This window comes from Epinephelus moara, chromosome 21, assembly GCF_006386435.1.
Source record: "Epinephelus moara isolate mb chromosome 21, YSFRI_EMoa_1.0, whole genome shotgun sequence".
NCBI classification, from domain to species: domain Eukaryota; kingdom Metazoa; phylum Chordata; class Actinopteri; order Perciformes; family Serranidae; genus Epinephelus; species Epinephelus moara.
Window position 1 is genome coordinate 32,620,192 of NC_065526.1, and position 20,009 is coordinate 32,640,200.

The 20,009-nt window shown below is 39.5% G+C and overlaps 1 protein-coding gene across 3 annotated transcripts; it reads right to left on the minus strand.

Moving 5' to 3' along the window:
• Window positions 1-14,993: 14,993 nt before the first annotated feature.
• tmem53 (transmembrane protein 53) lies at window positions 14,994-19,887 on the minus strand. Of its 3 annotated transcripts, none has more exons than XM_050033638.1 (5): window positions 19,662-19,887; window positions 19,445-19,553; window positions 16,953-17,031; window positions 16,662-16,765; window positions 14,994-16,524 (listed from the first exon to the last, which is right to left on the minus strand). In XM_050033638.1, the coding sequence occupies exons 3-5, from the start codon at window positions 17,005-17,007 to the stop codon at window positions 15,823-15,825; spliced, it is 861 nt and encodes a 286-aa protein (XP_049889595.1). In that variant the 5' UTR covers window positions 17,008-17,031; window positions 19,445-19,553; window positions 19,662-19,887; the 3' UTR covers window positions 14,994-15,822. The 3 variants fall into 3 exon arrangements, with proteins under 3 accessions (XP_049889595.1, XP_049889593.1, XP_049889592.1); XM_050033636.1 differs by having other exon boundaries at window positions 16,953-17,038; XM_050033635.1 differs by lacking the exons at window positions 19,445-19,553; window positions 19,662-19,887 and having other exon boundaries at window positions 16,953-17,190.
• Between the last annotated feature and the right edge of the window lie 122 nt (window positions 19,888-20,009).

Below are 20,009 nucleotides of genomic sequence, written 5' to 3' on the forward strand. Positions count from 1 at the left end.
GAACTCGTAGCTAATTTTATGAAGGTGTTTAAAATGGACAATAGCCTAATCTAGTCAAACAATCTTCAGAGAGTAGATCTGATCTAGTCTTCAGAGAGCAGATGAAACCTCACTGAGGTGCAGTGGGAACCATCACAACACCCTCCACTACAGATGTCTTTGTCATAGAAGAAAAGCACAGGTGTAACTAATAACCATAACCATGTTTCTGTTCTATTCAACGTTCAGGTCTCAGTCTGGATCAAATTGAACCATGGTTCATTTAGTTTCTAATGTGTTTTTGGACAGTTCAGATTATCAGATCACTTACAGAAGGCTCTGGCAGGCAATTGTCAGTAGCATAGCTCCTTTAAGAAAGAGCTCAGTGTGTAGTGTGGGCACAGTGAGTGTGCGGAGTGTGAGTTCAAAGCTGACCGGTGTTTGAAATCGAAGCTGAGAAGAATTCTTCCTCAAGTCTCAAGTAAAGTCCCAGAATCTTATATTCCAACTGCTGGCTAAAGTGAAGGTTGTTAAACCCAAAGCTTAGTAGTGTGATTCACAGGATGTAGACTGTGCTAATAAGCCTGCCATTAGCTGGCTAATTTTAGATGGAATTCTCCTCCCTTTCTGCTATGTGCATGTAACCATTTTCAGAATCCCCATTGCTACGTGAAACTAGTCTTGCATAGCCAGACCTATCAACAACAACCTCCAAGCTAGCAACCAACATGCTAAAACATCTTTTAATGTTTTATGTGGTGTTTTCTCTGGCAGGGATTTCACCATTTAAATGACAGGCCTTACCTTCTCATGTGCAAATGTTCCACCAAAACAAGTTCCCTCCTGACACTATTTTGCGAGAGCACCGTCACTGCATCCTGGGCTTAGTGCTGCCCAAGACAGTGGTGATCAGTTTAAAGAAAGATATACAACCCTGGGTGTTTTTTTTCCCTTAGTGCGGAAGTATGATGGATTTAACCAGACCTTTGCCCAGCACTGGCACAGCACTAAAACGAAGTGTAAAGACAGCTCTGGCTATGCGACACTAACCTTAGAGGTAAAACAAAGTCGTCCCTGTGCTTCAGCTTCCAGACCACAACCTGGAAGGTCAATACAAGCCAAGGTAGCACACTGGGAGAGGAGGAGACCAGATGTTTAACTGACATTTGGTCCGGCGACCTCATGAAGAGTCAACTGGAAAAAAATAAAACAAAATAAAAATTCAGACACTTTTTAATTAGGCTATTTTCCATGAGGATTAGAGAGAGAATACGAGAGGACAAGAGAGCCCGTCTACAAACCAATCACTTGCAAGTATAAGGAGACGTAGCTCCTCTAGGTGATGACAACAGGATGTCGTTATGTCATGTACAGTTCTTTAGTGGAACAGATATTTTCAGTATAACAAAAATGCCAACCGTGTAGGACTTAGGAGCATTTATTGGCAGAAATGGTATATAATTTTCTTAACTATGTTTTCATTGGTGTATAATCACTTGATAATAAGAGTCGTGTTTTTGTTACCTTAGAAAGAATTGTTTCTATCTACATATGGAGCTGAGTCTCCATGTTCTACAGTAGCTCAGAATGGACAAATCAAATATTGGCTCTAGATAGGGCCACACAGGTTTTGTACACTCTTGGCACATGAAGAAGTTTCAGCTCTGCAAACTCACCGCCAGATGCTGCTAAATCCTAAACACTTGACCTTTAAAGACCTTGCACAGACCTTTTTTAGGTGTTTTCAGTTATTCTGGCTGATAAGGCCTCTTCTCAGGTATGAGCTGGAAAGAGCAATGCTGGGAGTGTGACAGGTTACCAAACTCCAGGAGTTATGATAATAAAGGTGTAAGCTGCACCCTAATAGAGCAATGAAACAAAAACTGGACATCTCCGCAGACACCCACAAAGCCAGAACAGGAATGGAAGCTGTGAGGCTGAAAAAGTTTGGCAAAACACAACAAAATACTCATTACCCTAGTCATAAAAGTATAATACTGAAACTTGCATTATAAAAAAACTAATTTACACATTAAACACTCTACACTTGTTAAGCTTGGACTCTGTTATCATTACAAAGTCCACCACTTAAGCCTACAACATAAATACAAGGCAGCAGCGGGCTGTACAGTAAAAACACTTGAGAGTGCACATGCCTTCCATCAAAAATTAACTTGAGTAGCTTTGATAATTATACGGTGGTGTAAAATATTTAACAGCGAGTGGAGAGAGAGCTGTTTAGAGCAGTGTGAACGAACATCAACTTCATCCAGAACAATAACAATTACAAACTGCTTGCTCCTCTCTCGGCCACTGCGTATCTCACTGTGTCTCACTTTGGCTCTGTGCTTCTCTTTCTGCACCTTTCTATTTGCATCCCTCTCTCCCTCTCTGCGGTGAAGGGAGGGAGGGGAAGGGAAGGAGATGATTTAAGGTAATGAGAGGAGTAAAACATCATTAGTGCAAATTAACTTTTGTCAGCTGAGGTGATCTTGGTGGGGGCGCCTCTGTCACCGGCGGCAGCTCAGATAATGGCAATTTATGCATTAACGTGTGTTACAGTGTGTGTGTGTTTCGGTTTGTGTGTGTATGTGCGCGTGTGTGATGATGGCCGCCGAGGACACTTTCAGTCTTAAAGGGCAAGCTTTTTGAAAGGCCTTTCTCAGATACCGAAAATGTTTTTATGCAAGCTAATCTAAATACTATACTTGTTATGTACTTGTTTATTCATAAAAATCAACAATTTGAAAAAGTAAGGTTGCATTTAGGTTGACACTATGACTTAAATATCTTCTTGATATTACTTTAAAAGATTTTACAATTGTCCTGTTACTTGAAGTGTTACGCTAAAGCATATCTCTGACTTTGCAATGAAATCATTGGCACGTTTGTCCTTATTTGTGTATTTTTAAGTCATGTGAGGTGTTACAGGTGCGTTTTGTTCTTTGTTGATGCCTCTCTCTGTCTCTCCCGCTCTCTCTCTCTCCATCTTTCTGTCTTCCCAGCTCTGGCAGCAGAGGGAGGCATGGTCATGTTTAATGCATGTGGTTTGTGTTGCACTCAGCGCTGGAGAATGGGCTCCAGTCCATTAATTAGTAACAAACGGTCGTTGGAAACAAGACAGGCCCAGCACAGGTCAACCAGCTCCAAGGTCTGGAGTGATGTGGACACTGATGTCTGCCCTGGGCCATCTACAGTCTGCAGCTGGGCTCCACACCACCTCTTAACGGAGGCACAATGTGTACAACACCGGGCACATTCTGCTCTGAATTACTTATTTGGGATGCCAATACTGGTGGCTGCTTGTGCATACAAACGCCCACGTTCGCCATAGTGGATGGTTGAAAAAGAAAAGGACAGAATGACTGCAAAAGGTTCAGTATACACACAAAGTTTCAGTTTGTTTTTAGTTAAAGGTTTACTGTGCGGGGTTGTTGTTAACTAAACATACTTACCAGTGAAAGTGAAAGTAAAAGTAAAACGCAGATTCACTCAACTTGGCATTGCACCTCACTATATTTGTGTGTGTGTGGTGGGGGGGACAGGTTCACTTTTTTTCCTGCTGCTTACAGTTTGCCAGTCTTTTATAAAGTCCCAACCTCACCTGAGCACTGTGGGGGTAAATGCCCACAAATGTCCCAAAAACAGAAAATAAGAAGATTTTATAAAAGATTTTAGAAAATTTAGGCAGAGGGCAAAGTCTCTGCAGAAAAATACATTGCCACACATTTCTAGTGGGTCATAAGTGAGGATTAAGAGGAATTACTTCTCTATGAATCTTTTTTTTTTTTTTAGGAAAATCATGCTTTGTTTATCTTTAAAATAATATAATTTCTGTGGAACATGGAAATTAGATGAGAAGGGGGATGACATGTAACAATGGTCCATTCCTAGACTTGAACCCTTAAATCCCTAGGACACACCAAGTACAAAATAATATCAGGGTTTTCCTGCTTCAATAAGGATAAGATATTCTTGAAGTCAACCTCCATTTTCTATACTATTTATATTCTAATATATATTATTAAATGGTGGAGTCCGCCATTTTTGATGTGGGGTTGTATGAGGTAGATTATCCATCATCAGTGTAATACCTATAGAAGATGGCGGTTGGCACGCCCCCAGTTTTGAGAAGCAGGCAAGAGTGCTGTCACGGAAGCTACTTACCATTAAAACACCAGTGAACCTAATAACACAAACAAACTGATCTAAGCAGCTGTAAATGCACAGCTTCTGTGTTCTGTGAGGTAAAATTACTGAATTACTGTTTTTGTGAATGGATTCTGGTGGCTTTGAAGAGAGCACGTCTGTCTGATGGCAAGATAAAGTGGTGAAATATTCTGAATATAGTGTACAATTAGGTCGGCCTCTTTTAAAAGATGGCTAAAATACATTTTGCTGCTGACCCCATCCACAGCAGTACATTGCTTAACTTCCTTGCCAGTACTCCTGCCTGCTTCTCCAAACTGTCATCTATTGTAATGCACTGACTAGGATGAGTACTTTATACAACCCGCTTCACACTTGTTACCACGGTATGGATGTTGCTGAATCAACTAGGGCCAAAATCTTAAGGATTGTAACCTAAAATAACAACTAAGGCCTTGTTTGATGTCCTCAGGATTATCTGAACTGCTAATATTTGTTAGCATCAGAATTTCAGTAGGTTACAAAGACGTCAACATCACCATCATTTCACGTGCCATGATTAATTGTTTTGTTTTGAGTAATTACAGCAAGATAAACCGACTCGGCTTTACTCTGGAGCTACTCAAAATGTTTCCTGTATTTTTAGGAGTCTGTGCAGAGGATATCAGTTAATTAACCAGTAGGAATAAATTATTTGTAATTATCACCACAGGACCAAAGCACAGGGAGAGAGAGGGAGAGAAAGGGAGATAAAAATCTTGTATGTTAATCAAGCCATGATGAATTGTCCATGCTCATACAAACACGGCCTCTTCATGAGTCCCCTGTGCATTTCTTACACACTCACACGCACATGCGCACGCACGCACACACACACACACACACACACACACACACACACACACACACACACACACACACACACCAAACAGCACAACAGAGTGGGCGGAGAGGAGAGAATTAATTCTATGAAGTGAGTTGGCAAGGAGACACTGTATGTAGATAAGTGGTGGGGGTGTGGACAATGTGTGTGAGACTCTACATGTCTGTGTGTGTGTGTGTGTGTGTGTGTGTGTTTGACTGTGTGAGAAAGTATAGGATTAACTGACCATATTATGTGCATATGTGAGACAATGTGTGTGTGTGAGTGTGTGTGCAGAATGCCAAGCAGAAGTGTTGTATTCAGCAACGTGTTACTCTGTGTGTGTGTGTGTGTGTGTGTGTGCGCCTGTGTGTGAGAACGTAAGTAGTGTACTATTGTCATCCTGGTCGCGGTGGCAATGACATATCTTAATCTGCTTAGTTAGCGGCCAGGGGTCTTTAGCTAACGGATTATCAGCCAGATTTGAGTAATAGACTCCTCATTTAGCTTTAATGCGTTTTGCATAGAGAGCAACCTCCCCTCATCACTCTTTAAGATGAATCGGCTTCCCAGCTACAAGATAAAGGAAAAAAAAAACTTCTAAAGATATTAGTCTGCCAGCAACTGCATAAATCATAACATTTTGCTAATGGAGGCAAAGTTAAAACACTAACACAGCCTCTGTAGTGTGCCGACACTACAATATGCACACATACACACTCGGGTAAGCAAACATACGCGTGCATACTATTATTACTATTCTACAAAAAGTATATATTCTCTGAAATTAAACTTTATTTAATGACTAACTTTACTCCTAATCCTAATTCTAGCACTAACCCTAATGTGGTTTCCAACCTCTTTGGCTTGTGAGCCCTTCAAGGAATAGTTCGACATTTTAGTAAATATTTTACTTATAAATGTACTTTCTTGCCACAAGTTAGATGAGAAGAACAATACCACTCTAATATCTGTAGGCTGACTATGACGCTACAGCTAGTAGGCACTAATATTAGTATAAAGACAGTGCAACATTGTCCAAAAGGTGAAAAAAATCAGCATCTCTCTAAAGTACCTCTTAAGCTAACTAATAAACATGGAATCTTATCTGTTTAACACCAAAATGTAAAAACTACAAGTTTTGGTTTTCACTGGGAGTTATGTGCTGGAACTTTCTCTTGGCTTCCTGGCTGGGCCAAGCCAGCTGTGTCCCTCTACAGTTGTTTTTGTCAAGATGTGAGCTGTTTGCAGTCAGTTCTCTGCATCTTTCAAAATTGACCTTTTTCTATATTTGTATCTGCCCACCTTCTGTCTCTCCAACCATAGAGTGATTTTCTCCTGGCTCAATCAGCGGTCAAATTAACCACTAAACCACAAGAAAAAAAGGCAAAGATTAGAGTCAAGCCTGAAAATAAACATAATCAAGCACAGTTGTCTGAAGAAAATGTTGGCATTGTCCATTTCTGCAAACCATGGATATGTTACATTTGTACATTTCATATCATCATTTTAGTCTGTCATAGTTCTGATTACATGTATTAGAGCTCACTGTGTTATCAGAAGGTGGAGGGATGGTGGATGGCGTGAGACCTGGGCGAGACGGCTGAAAAGCTGCACACCACTATTCAAAACCAACACATAACAAAACCTGTTGTTTTTTAGTGAGACATCACTTCATTTACAGCTGTGACTATGGCACCAAAACTGGGTATTTTAATTCCAAAAAGTGGTGTCGTTAGGCCTGGGCGTCCGAGGCTTCAGCCTCGAATGGTTTATAAATAGCCCTGAATCTTAATATTTAGGCTAGATATATATATGTTTTAAAAATAAGAATAGGTCTAATAATAACAAAAAAGGCCCAGATCTAATAATCTGTCATTGCGTTCATACTTGTACTTGAATAAATGTACTTAGTAACATTCTACCACTTTTAACTATTTTTCCAACTCTAGTCAATACATTTTTAGTAGCAGTTGTGGAGTATTGTATTTCTACTTAATACTAATTACTATGGGTGGGAATCACCAGAGGATCCACGATTCGATATTAAAAAGATACCTAAGTCACGATTTAATATTACTGCAATTTTAAAAATGTTGCAATATGCTGAGTATTTCAATAAAATATATTGTGATGTATTGCAATTTATTACCTTTTATCAACTGTAAATTATGCCCCCAAAGGAAAACTTTGTCGACATCTGTTTTATCTCATAAGATGAAGTTTTCAGTTTGTTCATCTCACTTAAGCTAATTTTTGCAGCAAAATGTTGACTGAAAAAGCAACTGATTATATAATTCTAGTAGGCTACCCACAGTTTAATTTGTATTTGTAATATTTATAATCTATATAATAAAAAATCCACACTCGGCACTGTGTGACGATACAATACTACCCCACAAAAATATCGCAATACTTTGCTGTATCGATTTTTTTCCCCAACCCATACTAATTACTAACTGCTACTAATATTTTTAAAATCCAAATTCATAATAAGACTTAAAAAAGTTTTAGGGGTAACAAAGGCGCCAGAGTGCATAAAAAGCATCAAAATAGAGCATGTTCATCAAAAAAATCCTGGGGAAGGATCCCCCCAGTCGAAGCTACGCCCCCAATGTCCTCAAATCCTAGAAATTTTTGTGCCTAAACACAACCACACTTTAACCACAGCCTTTTTGTAACCTAAAGAAACATTACGTTTCAACATATTCGCTACATACTAAGGTACAAATGTAACGTTTCTTTAACATTGTTTAGTATATACAGTATTTAGTCCTTGTGTACAAACATGAACACACACACACACACACGCTTAGCACACACAGTGGGATATCATATAGATGATACAGAGCCCTGACATAAAGCTTGCCTGTATTTACATCTGTGAGTGTCCCCAATACCTGCAGGAGACCTACAGCTTTCCTTTTGTTTTTAATGATCATTTATCACCTCATGTTCATTATATTATCTCACCCACCTCAGTGTTTCACCAGAAAATGGTTTGTCATTTTGTTGCTTTGATACATTTGTGTAAATGCAGGTACAAATTAATGTTGTCTTCTTTCCTGAGCAACATTAAGAGTTATTAACATTTTTTATTTCAGTTTAAAATGAAATGAATATAATAACTGATACTGTCACTCAGATAGTATTTGTTTTAAATTGTGAAAAGTAATAATTGCTTGTTTTTCAAGAGCTTGTATTGTCATACTGCTGGCTTTCTAGACCTTCAAACCCCTATATAATCATGTAATATCATCTGAATGGAGTCTTCAGTATGCCGAGGTTGAATGTGTGTGTAAGTGTGACACTTACTACAGTATATGTTTTACTTTTAGACACACCTCATTAGATTCTGCCTCCACACCAATGTGTGTATTTGTTTATTGCAACCAAGTGAAAGATGCATGTAAAAAAAATGCATGCCACAAAATCCAAGTCTCTCTTTCTCTCTCTCACACACACATACACAAGGACACACACACACACACACACACACACCGAGAGATTCACCCACAAACAAACACAGACAAAGCAGCCCAGGGCCTACCACTGCCATCATACACGCGACTTGGCCTGTCTGTGTGACACGCACAGTTTGTTTGGTAGTTTTAATTTGACAGGGCTCTGAATAGAGCTTCTGAAACACACACACACACACACACACACACACATACTTCCTCAGACCTACACACACACACACCTACCTTTAATTTGACAGCGCTCTAACAAGAGCCTGCTGCTTGTCAAATGTTCTCCAGTGGCAGCAGGGATCCGCAGAGCCGAGGGGGTTCTGTTCAAGGACATCTGTGAAAAAACACACACACACTCCTCCACTAACACACACTCGCTTTGAATAGGCTGAGAGAGGCAGCCTGCTGCACCACACGATGGGAGAGAGGCTGCACACATGCTGAGGGGTTTCTACACTGCTGTTCCTCTCACTCTCCATCTTCCTCTCCCTCTATGTCTCTCTGTCTTTTTTCCTCCTTTATCTAACATTCCATCGCTTTTTTTGCCTCTTTTGGTCTTAAGTAGAGGGCTGAGGGGCTGAGATAGACCAGGGGAGATTTTGATGACGGCTTCCTGTCTGGTCCAACAAGCCGATTCCCCTCTCAAAACGCACGCACACACACACACACATACAGACACACGCATCAATTTTCTCTTCACTCTTCAATCCAAAACACCAGGAGACCTTTTAAAGTTACTCAAAGGCGGATGGGACTTTGGTCCTGATCCTCTGGATTTCATCTCATTGAAGGTGTGTGTTTGTGTGCACTGGTGATGCATTTGTTCCTCTTTGTGTGAGCGTACTTGTGTGTGTGTGTGTGTGTGTGTGTGTGTGTGTGTGTGTGTGAGCTCCCATGCTGTCTCGGACTCGGCTTCCACGAGACACTTTGCTCATTAGAGGGAAGAGAGGGTGACTTGAGTGACTTCTCGTCGGCTCCCCGCTCAACTTGATCACAAGGCCGGTCCCGCGGAGCCAGAGAGAAAGTTGAGGTTTCGACGCCCTGTGTCGTCTGGAAAATACAGCGTGACACAACTGGGTGTGAGTGTGAGAAGTGATAAGAATGGGAGGACTAAAAAGATTACAAGGAGGGACACAGTAATGAAAAAAGTGGATTATCTATCTAACAAATTAATTAATACAAATCCCAGTATAAAAAAACCCAAATTTAGACAAAGACACATTATGTTAAGAACCATCCTTTCTTATTGTAGTAATGCAGACCAGCGTGTAAACAGAAATTCAAAAATAAATAAATACACAACATGAAATCATTGTCATCAAGGGCCATAAAATCACAGTATGTCAGACCTAAAAATCAAAATGTCAACCATTATACAAAATCACTTCAAATCACCAGAGGAGGAAGCACAGAGATTTGCCACTAGATCCTATCTGCTTTCGTGTGTGCGCCTGTCAGATAAAATACTGCACTTCCCCATGCAATGATCTAGAAGGGGGGTTCACAGGGAAGCATCCAAAATGTCATCACGTACATAAATACAAATATTTCTTTTTCGATTCGGAGTGACATTAAACCAAGCAAAAACTGTTGCCCAGAATAAACAAATCTCTGAAAGAAAGTTCATTTTTGGGGCTTTGCATGATAACCAGCAAACATTGGTGTGTTTTAAGGTTTTGATTGCATTCCCTGATAAATCTGCTACTGATGTTACTCCGTACTGAAGATGCTCGTGGGTCTTGCAATGATGAAAAGCCACCCGGATTATTTGAATCCTGTAAATCACAGCTAAAAGTCAATGTGTAAAGCCAAGGTCTATGAAACTATCAGCGTGGAATAGAGAACATAGACGATATGTTACCGCATTGCCAAGTGCTACCACTTAATACCATTAATCTTGATGCCCTCCCCTCCCCCCTCTCTCACTTCATCTCTGCGTTGGAGTGCTTGGCGTCCTCTAAAAGTATGGATCTTGACCGCAGCCATTTTCCGTGGAAGAGGGAAAGGCTAAAGAGAAAGCGCTGACCCCTCTTCACCGCAATTTTCCCCTCATCAACTTGTGAGACTTCATTAACTTCCATGGGGTAATTTCTTCTCTCAGTGCGTTTCTGAGAGTGGGGGTGTTATGACGTTTACTTCCCATCCATCCATTCTCAGCTATTCTCTTTTCCTGCCTTTATCTCCCACCCTTAACTGAAAAGACTCATTCTGTCTTTACTTTGAATCTTACTTTGCATTGATGTCAAATAAAATTACAAAAAAAGGGAAGGTAGGATTTTAGAAAAGTAATGTTGCTACCTGAATAACCCCAACATTTTGAATGTGAAGATGGTATTTCTTTGTGCACAAATAATCTACCACAACCTTTCACTTTCTCCTGATTCAAAGCAGTGCAAACATGCACAGGAATAGCTTCTGAAGGTAATGTTTCACAGCCTTTATTCCTCAGGAGCCCAGAATAAAACACCTACCGCTGAACCTGATCGTAGTCCGGCTGATGCTCAGTTGAGGCCTCAGTGAGATGTTGCATTATGGCAACTGTGAGTCAATGCTGCCCTCTTTAGGAATATTAATGTCACTGTATGAATGAAAGGTCATGGAGATATTTGGATTTTCCTCATGGATGTTCTGGGTCTCAGAGTCAGGTGGCTGTTGGATACAACCTACCAAACTATGTGTCAAATGTCTTGGCATCAAAGTAAATCCCAAAAGTAAAAGTATTCATAATGCTGAATGGTCCATTTCAGAGTAATGTACGTTACTGGATTATAACTGATGCATTCATGTGTTCAGTACTTTAATTAATTATTAATTAATATTATAATTATAATATAATAAAGTATTATCTTATTTTAACCTGTAATAATACACTACTATAATAAATTGCTTATAGATTATATTATGTATTAATAATTCCAGTTTGCAAAGTAATTTGAGTTATCAGATAAATGTAGTAGAGTAAAAAGTACAATATTTCCCTCTGAGATGTAGTAGAGTAGATAAAGTAGCAGGAAATGAAAATACTCACGTGAAGTACAAGTATCTGAAAATTGTACTTAGGCAAAGAGCTTTAGTTAATGTCCTAAGTTACTTTCTACAACTGAGTCCTTGGTCAGTGAGCCAACACTCACCTTGATCCACCAACATTACTTGTATTGTATGACTTAATGTAATCAAGTAGATAAATGTAACCATCTAATGTGTAAACCACAATAAATATTTGTATTAGTTACTCAAAAGTCTTCTAATGATCCCAGAGACAATCTTCTGTAACTAATCATTTTCTCTGTCTCTAAAGCAGCCATCTTTAAAGGGGACACTTGTAGGGATGAACCTAAAGAGAACTATCAACTGAATCAGCAGCTTCCCTCAGCTTTACAAAGCTTTAAGAGTAACAGCTCATCATTTAACTGTCCGGCCCTCAACTTTACTGTTTTGGTTCACACTCACCACTCTATCATTTTCTGGCACAGCAGGCAGCTGTCTTCAGAGAAAAAGCTTTCCAGACCCAGTGGACACCTGCTCAGCACCACACAGCAGACAGACACAGAGACTGGGTGAACATATCGGGGAATTTAAAGGTTAAAGACCTGTATTTCCCTCAGAAGTTGGTGGAGACCAAAAACAGAGCTAAATGAGAGTGAACCTTGGACTTACATTTATCAAGTGACCAGAAACATGATTTCAAATAAATGATAATGTTGCTCTGGGGCGGCACGGTGGAGTGGTGGTTAGCACTGTTGCCTCGCAGCAAGAGGGTTCCCGGTTCGATCCCAGGTGTGGGAGCCCTTCTGTGCAGAGTATGCATGTGTCAGTGTGGGTTCTCTCCGGGCACTCCGGCTTCCTCCCACAGTCCAAAGACATGCAGATTGGGGATTAGGTTAATTGATAACTCTAAATTGTCCATAGGTGTGAATGTGAATGGTTGTCTGTCTCTATGTGTCAGCCCTGCGATACTCTGGCGACCTGTCCAGGGTGTACCCCGCCTCTCGCCCAATGTCAGCTGGGATAGGCTCCAGCCACCCCGCGACCCTCAAGAGGATGAAGCGGTTAGATGGATGGATAATGTTGCTCTGTAACTGCTGGATGTGTAAATGACTGTTTGCTTACAAGTTTGTCGTGTCAGCGTAAAACTATGTTTGTAACCTGTACACACTGACCCCAGGTAGCAAAAAAAGAAAGATATGGTTCACCAGTTAGGCTATTAGTTTCATCTGTGCTTTTGTGTCTTGCAAGACTATGATACAATGCAGTAACCTACAGTAGATGTGTGGTGAAAACTAAGTACAATTACTATAAAACCCCACTTGAATTGTAGTTAACTTAAATATTTTCATGTAATGGTAACTGATCTTTAATTACAGAGGGATATATTGTACTTTTCACTCTATAACTGATACAACTTTCACCAACTATACTTCACTGATTCCAACTTTATGTATGAAACATTATTTGTTTGTAAGGATTTGTTTTTCTTTCATAACAGTACTTTGCAGTGTAGTAACACAGTTATATTGTTTAGTATAATGTATGTTGTAAGTCTATTTCATGTGGTAATGTTCAAACCATTTGTTGTCTATTATTGCATTGTGATGTATTGTAACTACACTATAAACCTTATATAATGGTATCCTCTACTTGGGCTGAGTATTACATAAAAATACTGTTTAAATAATAATCACATTGTATGATAAATATGATATGTACATAATAAAGGGACAATTTTAAATAAGTACTTTGCTGCTAATACATGTGTAATTTTGTCTAAGTGGGATTTTTTAATGCCACATTTAGTTGTAATTTCACTCAAGGAAAGGATCTCAGTACGTTTTCCAGTAATGTCTAATTGGGATTCTGTTTTTCTTAATAACAAAAACATGAAATTTTCCTATTTTGCAGATAGTCAGTGACATGTTTCCTTTCTGTAAACTAATAAAAAGAAAGCCAAATCACAGCTTACAGCATTTGTGTAGCACTTTGATTCAGAGTAACAGGGAAACTACTGAGGACGTCCTACATCATTAGAACAATGCAGGAGACCACCGGCACGATCAGAGCAGCCTGTCTCATATGCACTCCAGTAAGCGATGTTCATCTGTCTGTGCCGATATGTAAACTTTCCTCTTTCTCCCTTTCCTCCGAGCAGCTCTACATGATACATGAAGTGCCAGGGCCAGGCCTGGCGCAGAGACAAATGCCAACCACTCGCTCTTCCAAATGTCAAATCTGACATGTCGTAGACATTCGATAACCATCCCTGCTGGACCAATTCAGAGCCACGCTCTTCAAACAGTCCCTGATGTCTCATGACGAGAGTGGAGGGGAAATGGCTGGATTTTATCTGCCTCCGGGTATGAGATCACACAGACACCTTGTCTTGATGTCTTCCCTTCAGTGAGCCCTCTAAGGATGACGTACACAAAGTGAGTCCTTTGGGTCGTCAGCAAAGGAGGACAGTCAAGAGATCAACTGAAGTTAAAACAGCCCTCATAACCAATAAAAAAACAGTTGCCATAAACTTTCCCTCATTAAAATGTTAGCAATGCTTTAGGCCTTTGTTTTGGCTATAGCCTGTTCACCGTGTAAATGAACAATACAAGCAGGATTCACCAACTTTCACTTTACATTTTAAACTAAAATAGCACCTTACATTTGTAGACCAGCATGACAGTATTTTGTGTGGGATACAGATGTTAGAAACAAGCTTTTCATGCCCCTGCTGGACGGGAGAAGAGAAGTATGAAAATGATCCAGGGCCACATTACATGGTGCATTTTTAGCGTCATGCTGCAAATGATAGAGCTAGACAATATGGCTATTATTTTGATATTGCAATATGGCTTTATAAAAGGATTTTACTATCACAAATCATTCACACAGATCAGTGAAAATACTGTCTTTGAACATTAAGCATTCTATATATGTATTTAAACAAATAGAAAATAAAAAAATAGCTAATTAAATGTTTGCTGCACCAAGAATTTCAGAGTGAGAATAATACTGCAGTTTGAACTAAACTTCATTTTGTTTGAAAGCAATCATTCATTCATGATTTTTGGAGATTCCCAATCAGTAAACCAACTCACTGACCCATTAATCAGAGGCTGAGATCCTTCTAAAATTTATTTTTATCTGATTTTGGAACAGCCACTGCATCTCCATAACCCTGAAGACAAGCACACCCATTTAAATGAAACAAAAGTCATCACATTTCTACAGACACACACAGGACACATGACAAATGATCAAAGGTCAAACTCACGCCAATCAATTTCCACTATGACACCAATAAGGAATAATCTGCAAACTCTCAGCCATCCTAATTCCCTTCCCCCAACATTGTACAGTAAAGAACAGCAGTATTTTTAATATGGAACTAGGGCTTTTTTAACCACGTTCCTACTGACACAACAGTACATTTCCTGATTCTCCAAGAAACCCATTGGAACTGACAGCCAAACCTGTTTGAAATCATTTATGAGGCAAATCCAAAACATTTGGTCTCATTAGAAATGAATGGGCTGACAAACTTTTCTATGAGCATTCTAATTTATTGAAGGCACATCAGTTAGAAAGAACACAATAGCTGTGCTGGACATATACATTCATAGTCAATCACCTTTTCCTTAAACTAAATCAATTGTGTATTACATATCAGGGCTGGGTTTTCTACAATTTCTGGACCAAAAACAATCAAAAGGCATTTACCGTTTAAGGCAACAATTTGAGATTTTTTTTATTCATTAAAGAAAAAGTATTAATTTTTGACAGTTGCCTTCAATGTAAGCACCCTCATGATCTAATTTTAATGACAAATTGTGCGATTAAAACCATAAATACATTGTAAATTTTATAAATAGAAGCTACAAATTATTATTTTCCAATACCCAGCCTCACTTTTAGAATCACTACTACTAATGTACAATGCATCACACTTCACAGCAATATTAAATACCAGTTAAATTATCTTAAAGGATTTATTTTCCAGTGTATAGAAATTGTTTGTATTGTTATTATTACATATGGTTTATGACTGTTGCAGAAACATTTTAGTGGGCAGTTTTGTGCCACACACTTTAGGAGTATGTGAATTACAGTGTTTCATATGGCTGGTTTTCCAGATATGGATTAGCACACCTAAAACAACATTTGTGGAACCTTGCCATTATGTGCACTGGGACGGAAAAACATCACCAACATCTTGTACTAGCTCCGCTCAAATTCCAGCCGCCTTGCAAAAAAAATGTTGACCTCATTTTCTAACCGATTTCTCAGACCGCTGAGTAAGAGCTGTCTGATTTTCCTCACAAGACTGCTTAACAGAAGGTTAGCAAAATCTTGTCAGCTTCTCTCCAGGTCTCATTGATTCTGAATCCTCTGTCTCTTCTTTATCTCAGTCCCTTCCAAGTCCTTCATGCAAGCGACCAGGAAATCACGGCACTTAAGAGCATACTGCTCAGGAAAATCCCGGAAGTGACCGACGTGGGGACTCGAAACAAAATCAAAACTGTTCACCGTGACGCCTTTCTGCTTCAGTGTCTCCACAAAGTGCTCGATGTCCCTGTGCCTGATCACCTGGTCAGCTCTGGAGTACAGGTAGATATGAGGCCAGGCGGGCGGCCTCTCTAGCACTGCGTCATAGTGGTTCTTGTGGATATACTTGGTCAACGGGTACAGCACGATTCGCAACAGGAAAACAGTCACTGCGAAAAGGGCTAAGAGAACGTACCTTAAAACAGGACTTATTTTGGGCCCCAGGGTGGCCCCCAGTGCACGCAGAGCCCCAGGAACATTCCCAACACCTGGAGCACTGTCCACTACGGCCCCAATCACACACAAGGAACTGAACTGTTTGTCATTGTACAACAACTCTATGATGTAACGGTACAGCATGAAGCCACCATTACTGAATATGTGAAAGAAAACAGGGCTGTTCTCCACCTCATAATCATAGAGGATCTCCAGCAATTTAAGGGCTGTACTGCTCAGCTCCTTGTAGCCAAACGACTCAGAGATGAAGACTGTCTTCAAGGGAGCTGTGTAGCGTATGGTGACACATCCCTAAAATTGAGGAAAACAGAAAAAGAAAGAAAGAAATATTTATGAGTTGTTGATAGTTTTGCTTCTATAATGCCACAATGCTGCTAAATGACAGTACAACAGTAAGCAGAATGTCTTGTGAGATATTTACTATTCACCTGTTCATTGTAGATGGAGCTGTACTTGGAGAGGTGTTTGTCTTTGCATCCAGCCCAGCCCAACAGGATCACAACTGGTTCCTTTGTCCCCTGCCAGTGCCTCTCTGAAAACAAGACACAATAATACAGCGCGTTAGCAAAGCTGCCAAGGCAAGGTTGGCTAAACTAAGCTAAAAGGCTAAAGCTAACAGTCAGCAGAACTACATTTTCACGGCATCCTTGTAAGATAAACGTTAGCATGCACGCTAAGCTAACTGAGGCATGAACACAGTACAATGAAATGATGCTCACCCGATGTCCCCGCATCTGGAAACACGATATTGTAGTCTATTTCATCGTCTGCCATTTCTGTATGCGAGAGTATCAACTGCTGTTCACTGACGTTAACGTTTCATTCATTTGGTGGTTACAAAAAGGATAAAAGACAAGATACACAGCGTTAAATTTAGCAGTACCAGCTTGTGACAAATAACACACTGCAGACAGGTCGGTGGACTGTCACGGTTCTTCTTCTTCAATGCGGTTTTGGTAGATTATAATACAAGCTTTTTAGGTACATACCGCCACCTATCGTACCGGAGTATGTAACACAGGACCTGATTTACATAACTCTTTAAATTACATGCAATAAAAGTGGATAATAATAATACTAATACTAATACTAATAATAATAATAATAATAATAATAGTAATAATAATAATATATAAATGAATTCTATCAAGCAATCCAGTGTTTATTAGGAAATCGATCACTCTATTGCAATGCACACATATTTGCCCAGCTGGCCACCAACATCTTTAGACATTGATATTTGTTTGAATTTAGGTTGTGATGTCTGATGAGAAAAATTCAAGGTCTAATGCCAACATCATTTGACGTGGAATACTGAGGACAGATGACGCTGATATTGTTGGTTTTTAGTTGTGTTGTTGCGTAACTAAAATCCATTTTCCTCCAAACAATCTCATCCCAACATCATCTTGACTTAGAGTAATGACCCTTTGCTGCAAAGTATGGAGAACAGAACCCAATGTCTGCAAAATGTGATAATGTTACGTCCACACAATGTGAAATTCTAACATCCTTAGATATTTAGAATGTCATTGATCCGATTTTCATTCCAGCCCAAATTTTTTATCTCTGTCCTGCTTAAGTCCAATCTTTCTGACATTATATTGATGTCTGGTGCCAGCTGGGTGTGAATTAACTTTTCCCAACAACAATAGTGTATTGTTTAAACCAGTGAGATTAAACCTTAATCTGGATATAACTGCCTCCTCCCTTCTACATCTTCCTTTGACACTCTGTGCTCTAACTGTCCTCTGAATTTTATGGTATGTTCTGCCCTTACTGTCTGCAAAAGTTCTGATATTTTCTGTTTGATTAGTGCTTTACCTTTCCACTTTCCCAAATGGAATGTCCATTATATGCCTCATGTTTAGTGATGTTTTATCCATTCTGACAAACATTAGATCTTCCCTAATTGCCTGCAGAGCCAGTTTACAACCCTACCCTGTCTGACCTCACTTCTTCCACCCACCGAAGACCAATGATCACTGGCATCATCTCTGCTGTGTAAACCCTAAGTTTATCTGTTATTCTGTTCCCTATCTGAATCTGAAATTGTGGGATGTAGACTCTTGCTCACAAGATCATTTTGGTCTTTTGTGTCATCAGTAAATATCTGTAGGAAATTGTAAAAATGATTTGTTGTATACTGGTTTGTATCACGTCCTATTTCGTTGTCATTCAAACTTTCTTTAGCTCCATGACCTCATGGTCAACCAACTTTAGCCTTGGGAAATAACCATGGGGAAACATTGCTTATTGGAGAGGGGGAATTAAAATGTGTTTCATTATATTGTATTCTTCTGATTTATCTTTTATATTCCAGCCAAAACAACTTCCCTTAAATTTGTTATACTCCCAGCATTCTTAAGGACACTTGTAGTTGTGTTTTCATTCCCAAATCCTCCAAGATGAATCCATTAAGAAAATGAAAGTTTGTCTTGGCTGCTCTACTGGGACTTCTCCCGATTCTACCAGTACAGCAATACTTGGAGTTGTGCTTATTGCATAGATACGAAGTTTCGGGGCTTTGTTTTGTACTCTATCTACTTTTGACTCACAATATACAGTCCCATTTACGTTAGTCAAACTGGTGAATCTGCATCATATTCCACAAAATATTGCTAGTATTGTTGAGTGGAAAAGTAAGTAGTTTGACAAAAATAAGTTGAATTCCCAGTTTCGGCCATGTTGACCATGTTTAAACATATATCTGTCCCATAAAATTATATATGCAAAGAATAGTTGTCGTATTGTTAAAGATTACAGTAATTTGTTAACCTGCAGAGGAAATTGTGACTCATTAAAGTCCACTAAGATCAGGTTTTGGTAGTAAATTACACCCCAATATAAACTGACAATGTCAGTCCCATAGGCTTGTGTATGCTGTACTCCAACATGTTTAGTAGATATAAATAATTCAAATGTTGGATGAAAGGAATTTATACTCAGATTCAGATGAAAATTAAAGATCAAACATAACAAAGGAATTTCAGATGATGTGTCTGTGTGGTAAACCTGGGACACTGTGAGTGTGGAGACCCACATCTGCATCATACAGTTTTAGAAAAGGCTGTGAAGACAGAGAAATTAATGGAGCCTACCTCACTGGGTAAAGTAGCCTTGCAACACATTTATCCATAAAATATCACTTAATTTGTTATTCAAAGATTGCCTGTTTTATTAATAATTATTTATCTTTCTGTGCTCTTACCTTACTCCACACCTGAGTTGCTGCTGTTCACTGGACAAAAAAGGTGTAGTTCCATTGCCTCAATAGTGTGAAGGATGAACTCTACAAATGTTTTCTGGACTTAAATAACCTGTGAGAATACACAGATTTATTTTAACACAAATCAGTTAACAGGTCAACACTTCATAGTCCATTATTCCATTATTAGAACTGAAGTTTGGAAGACACTGAGACTGACAGCGACCAAGAGAAGGATCCACATTCGTGACTTGTTTTGACATCACAGGGCAGGACTCTTCCTGGGTCTTCGGCTGCCCTGGAGCCCCGAGAGTGGACGTCAACCAAACTACACAAAGTCAGCATCGCACAACCAATGCAATGCAAAGAAGCTCCAGCACCACTGCAGTCCTCTGAACACACTGAACCACCTTCAGCACCACACTTCCTAAACTTGGCTAAAATGAAAAAATATAAAAACCCCAGGCATGTTAAATGATCCTGTGCTCTGTGAGAACCTTTACCCTCACTGATGTTGGGTTAATGTGAAACTTCTTAAGAAGTTAATTAGTTAAAGGTTACACTCAAT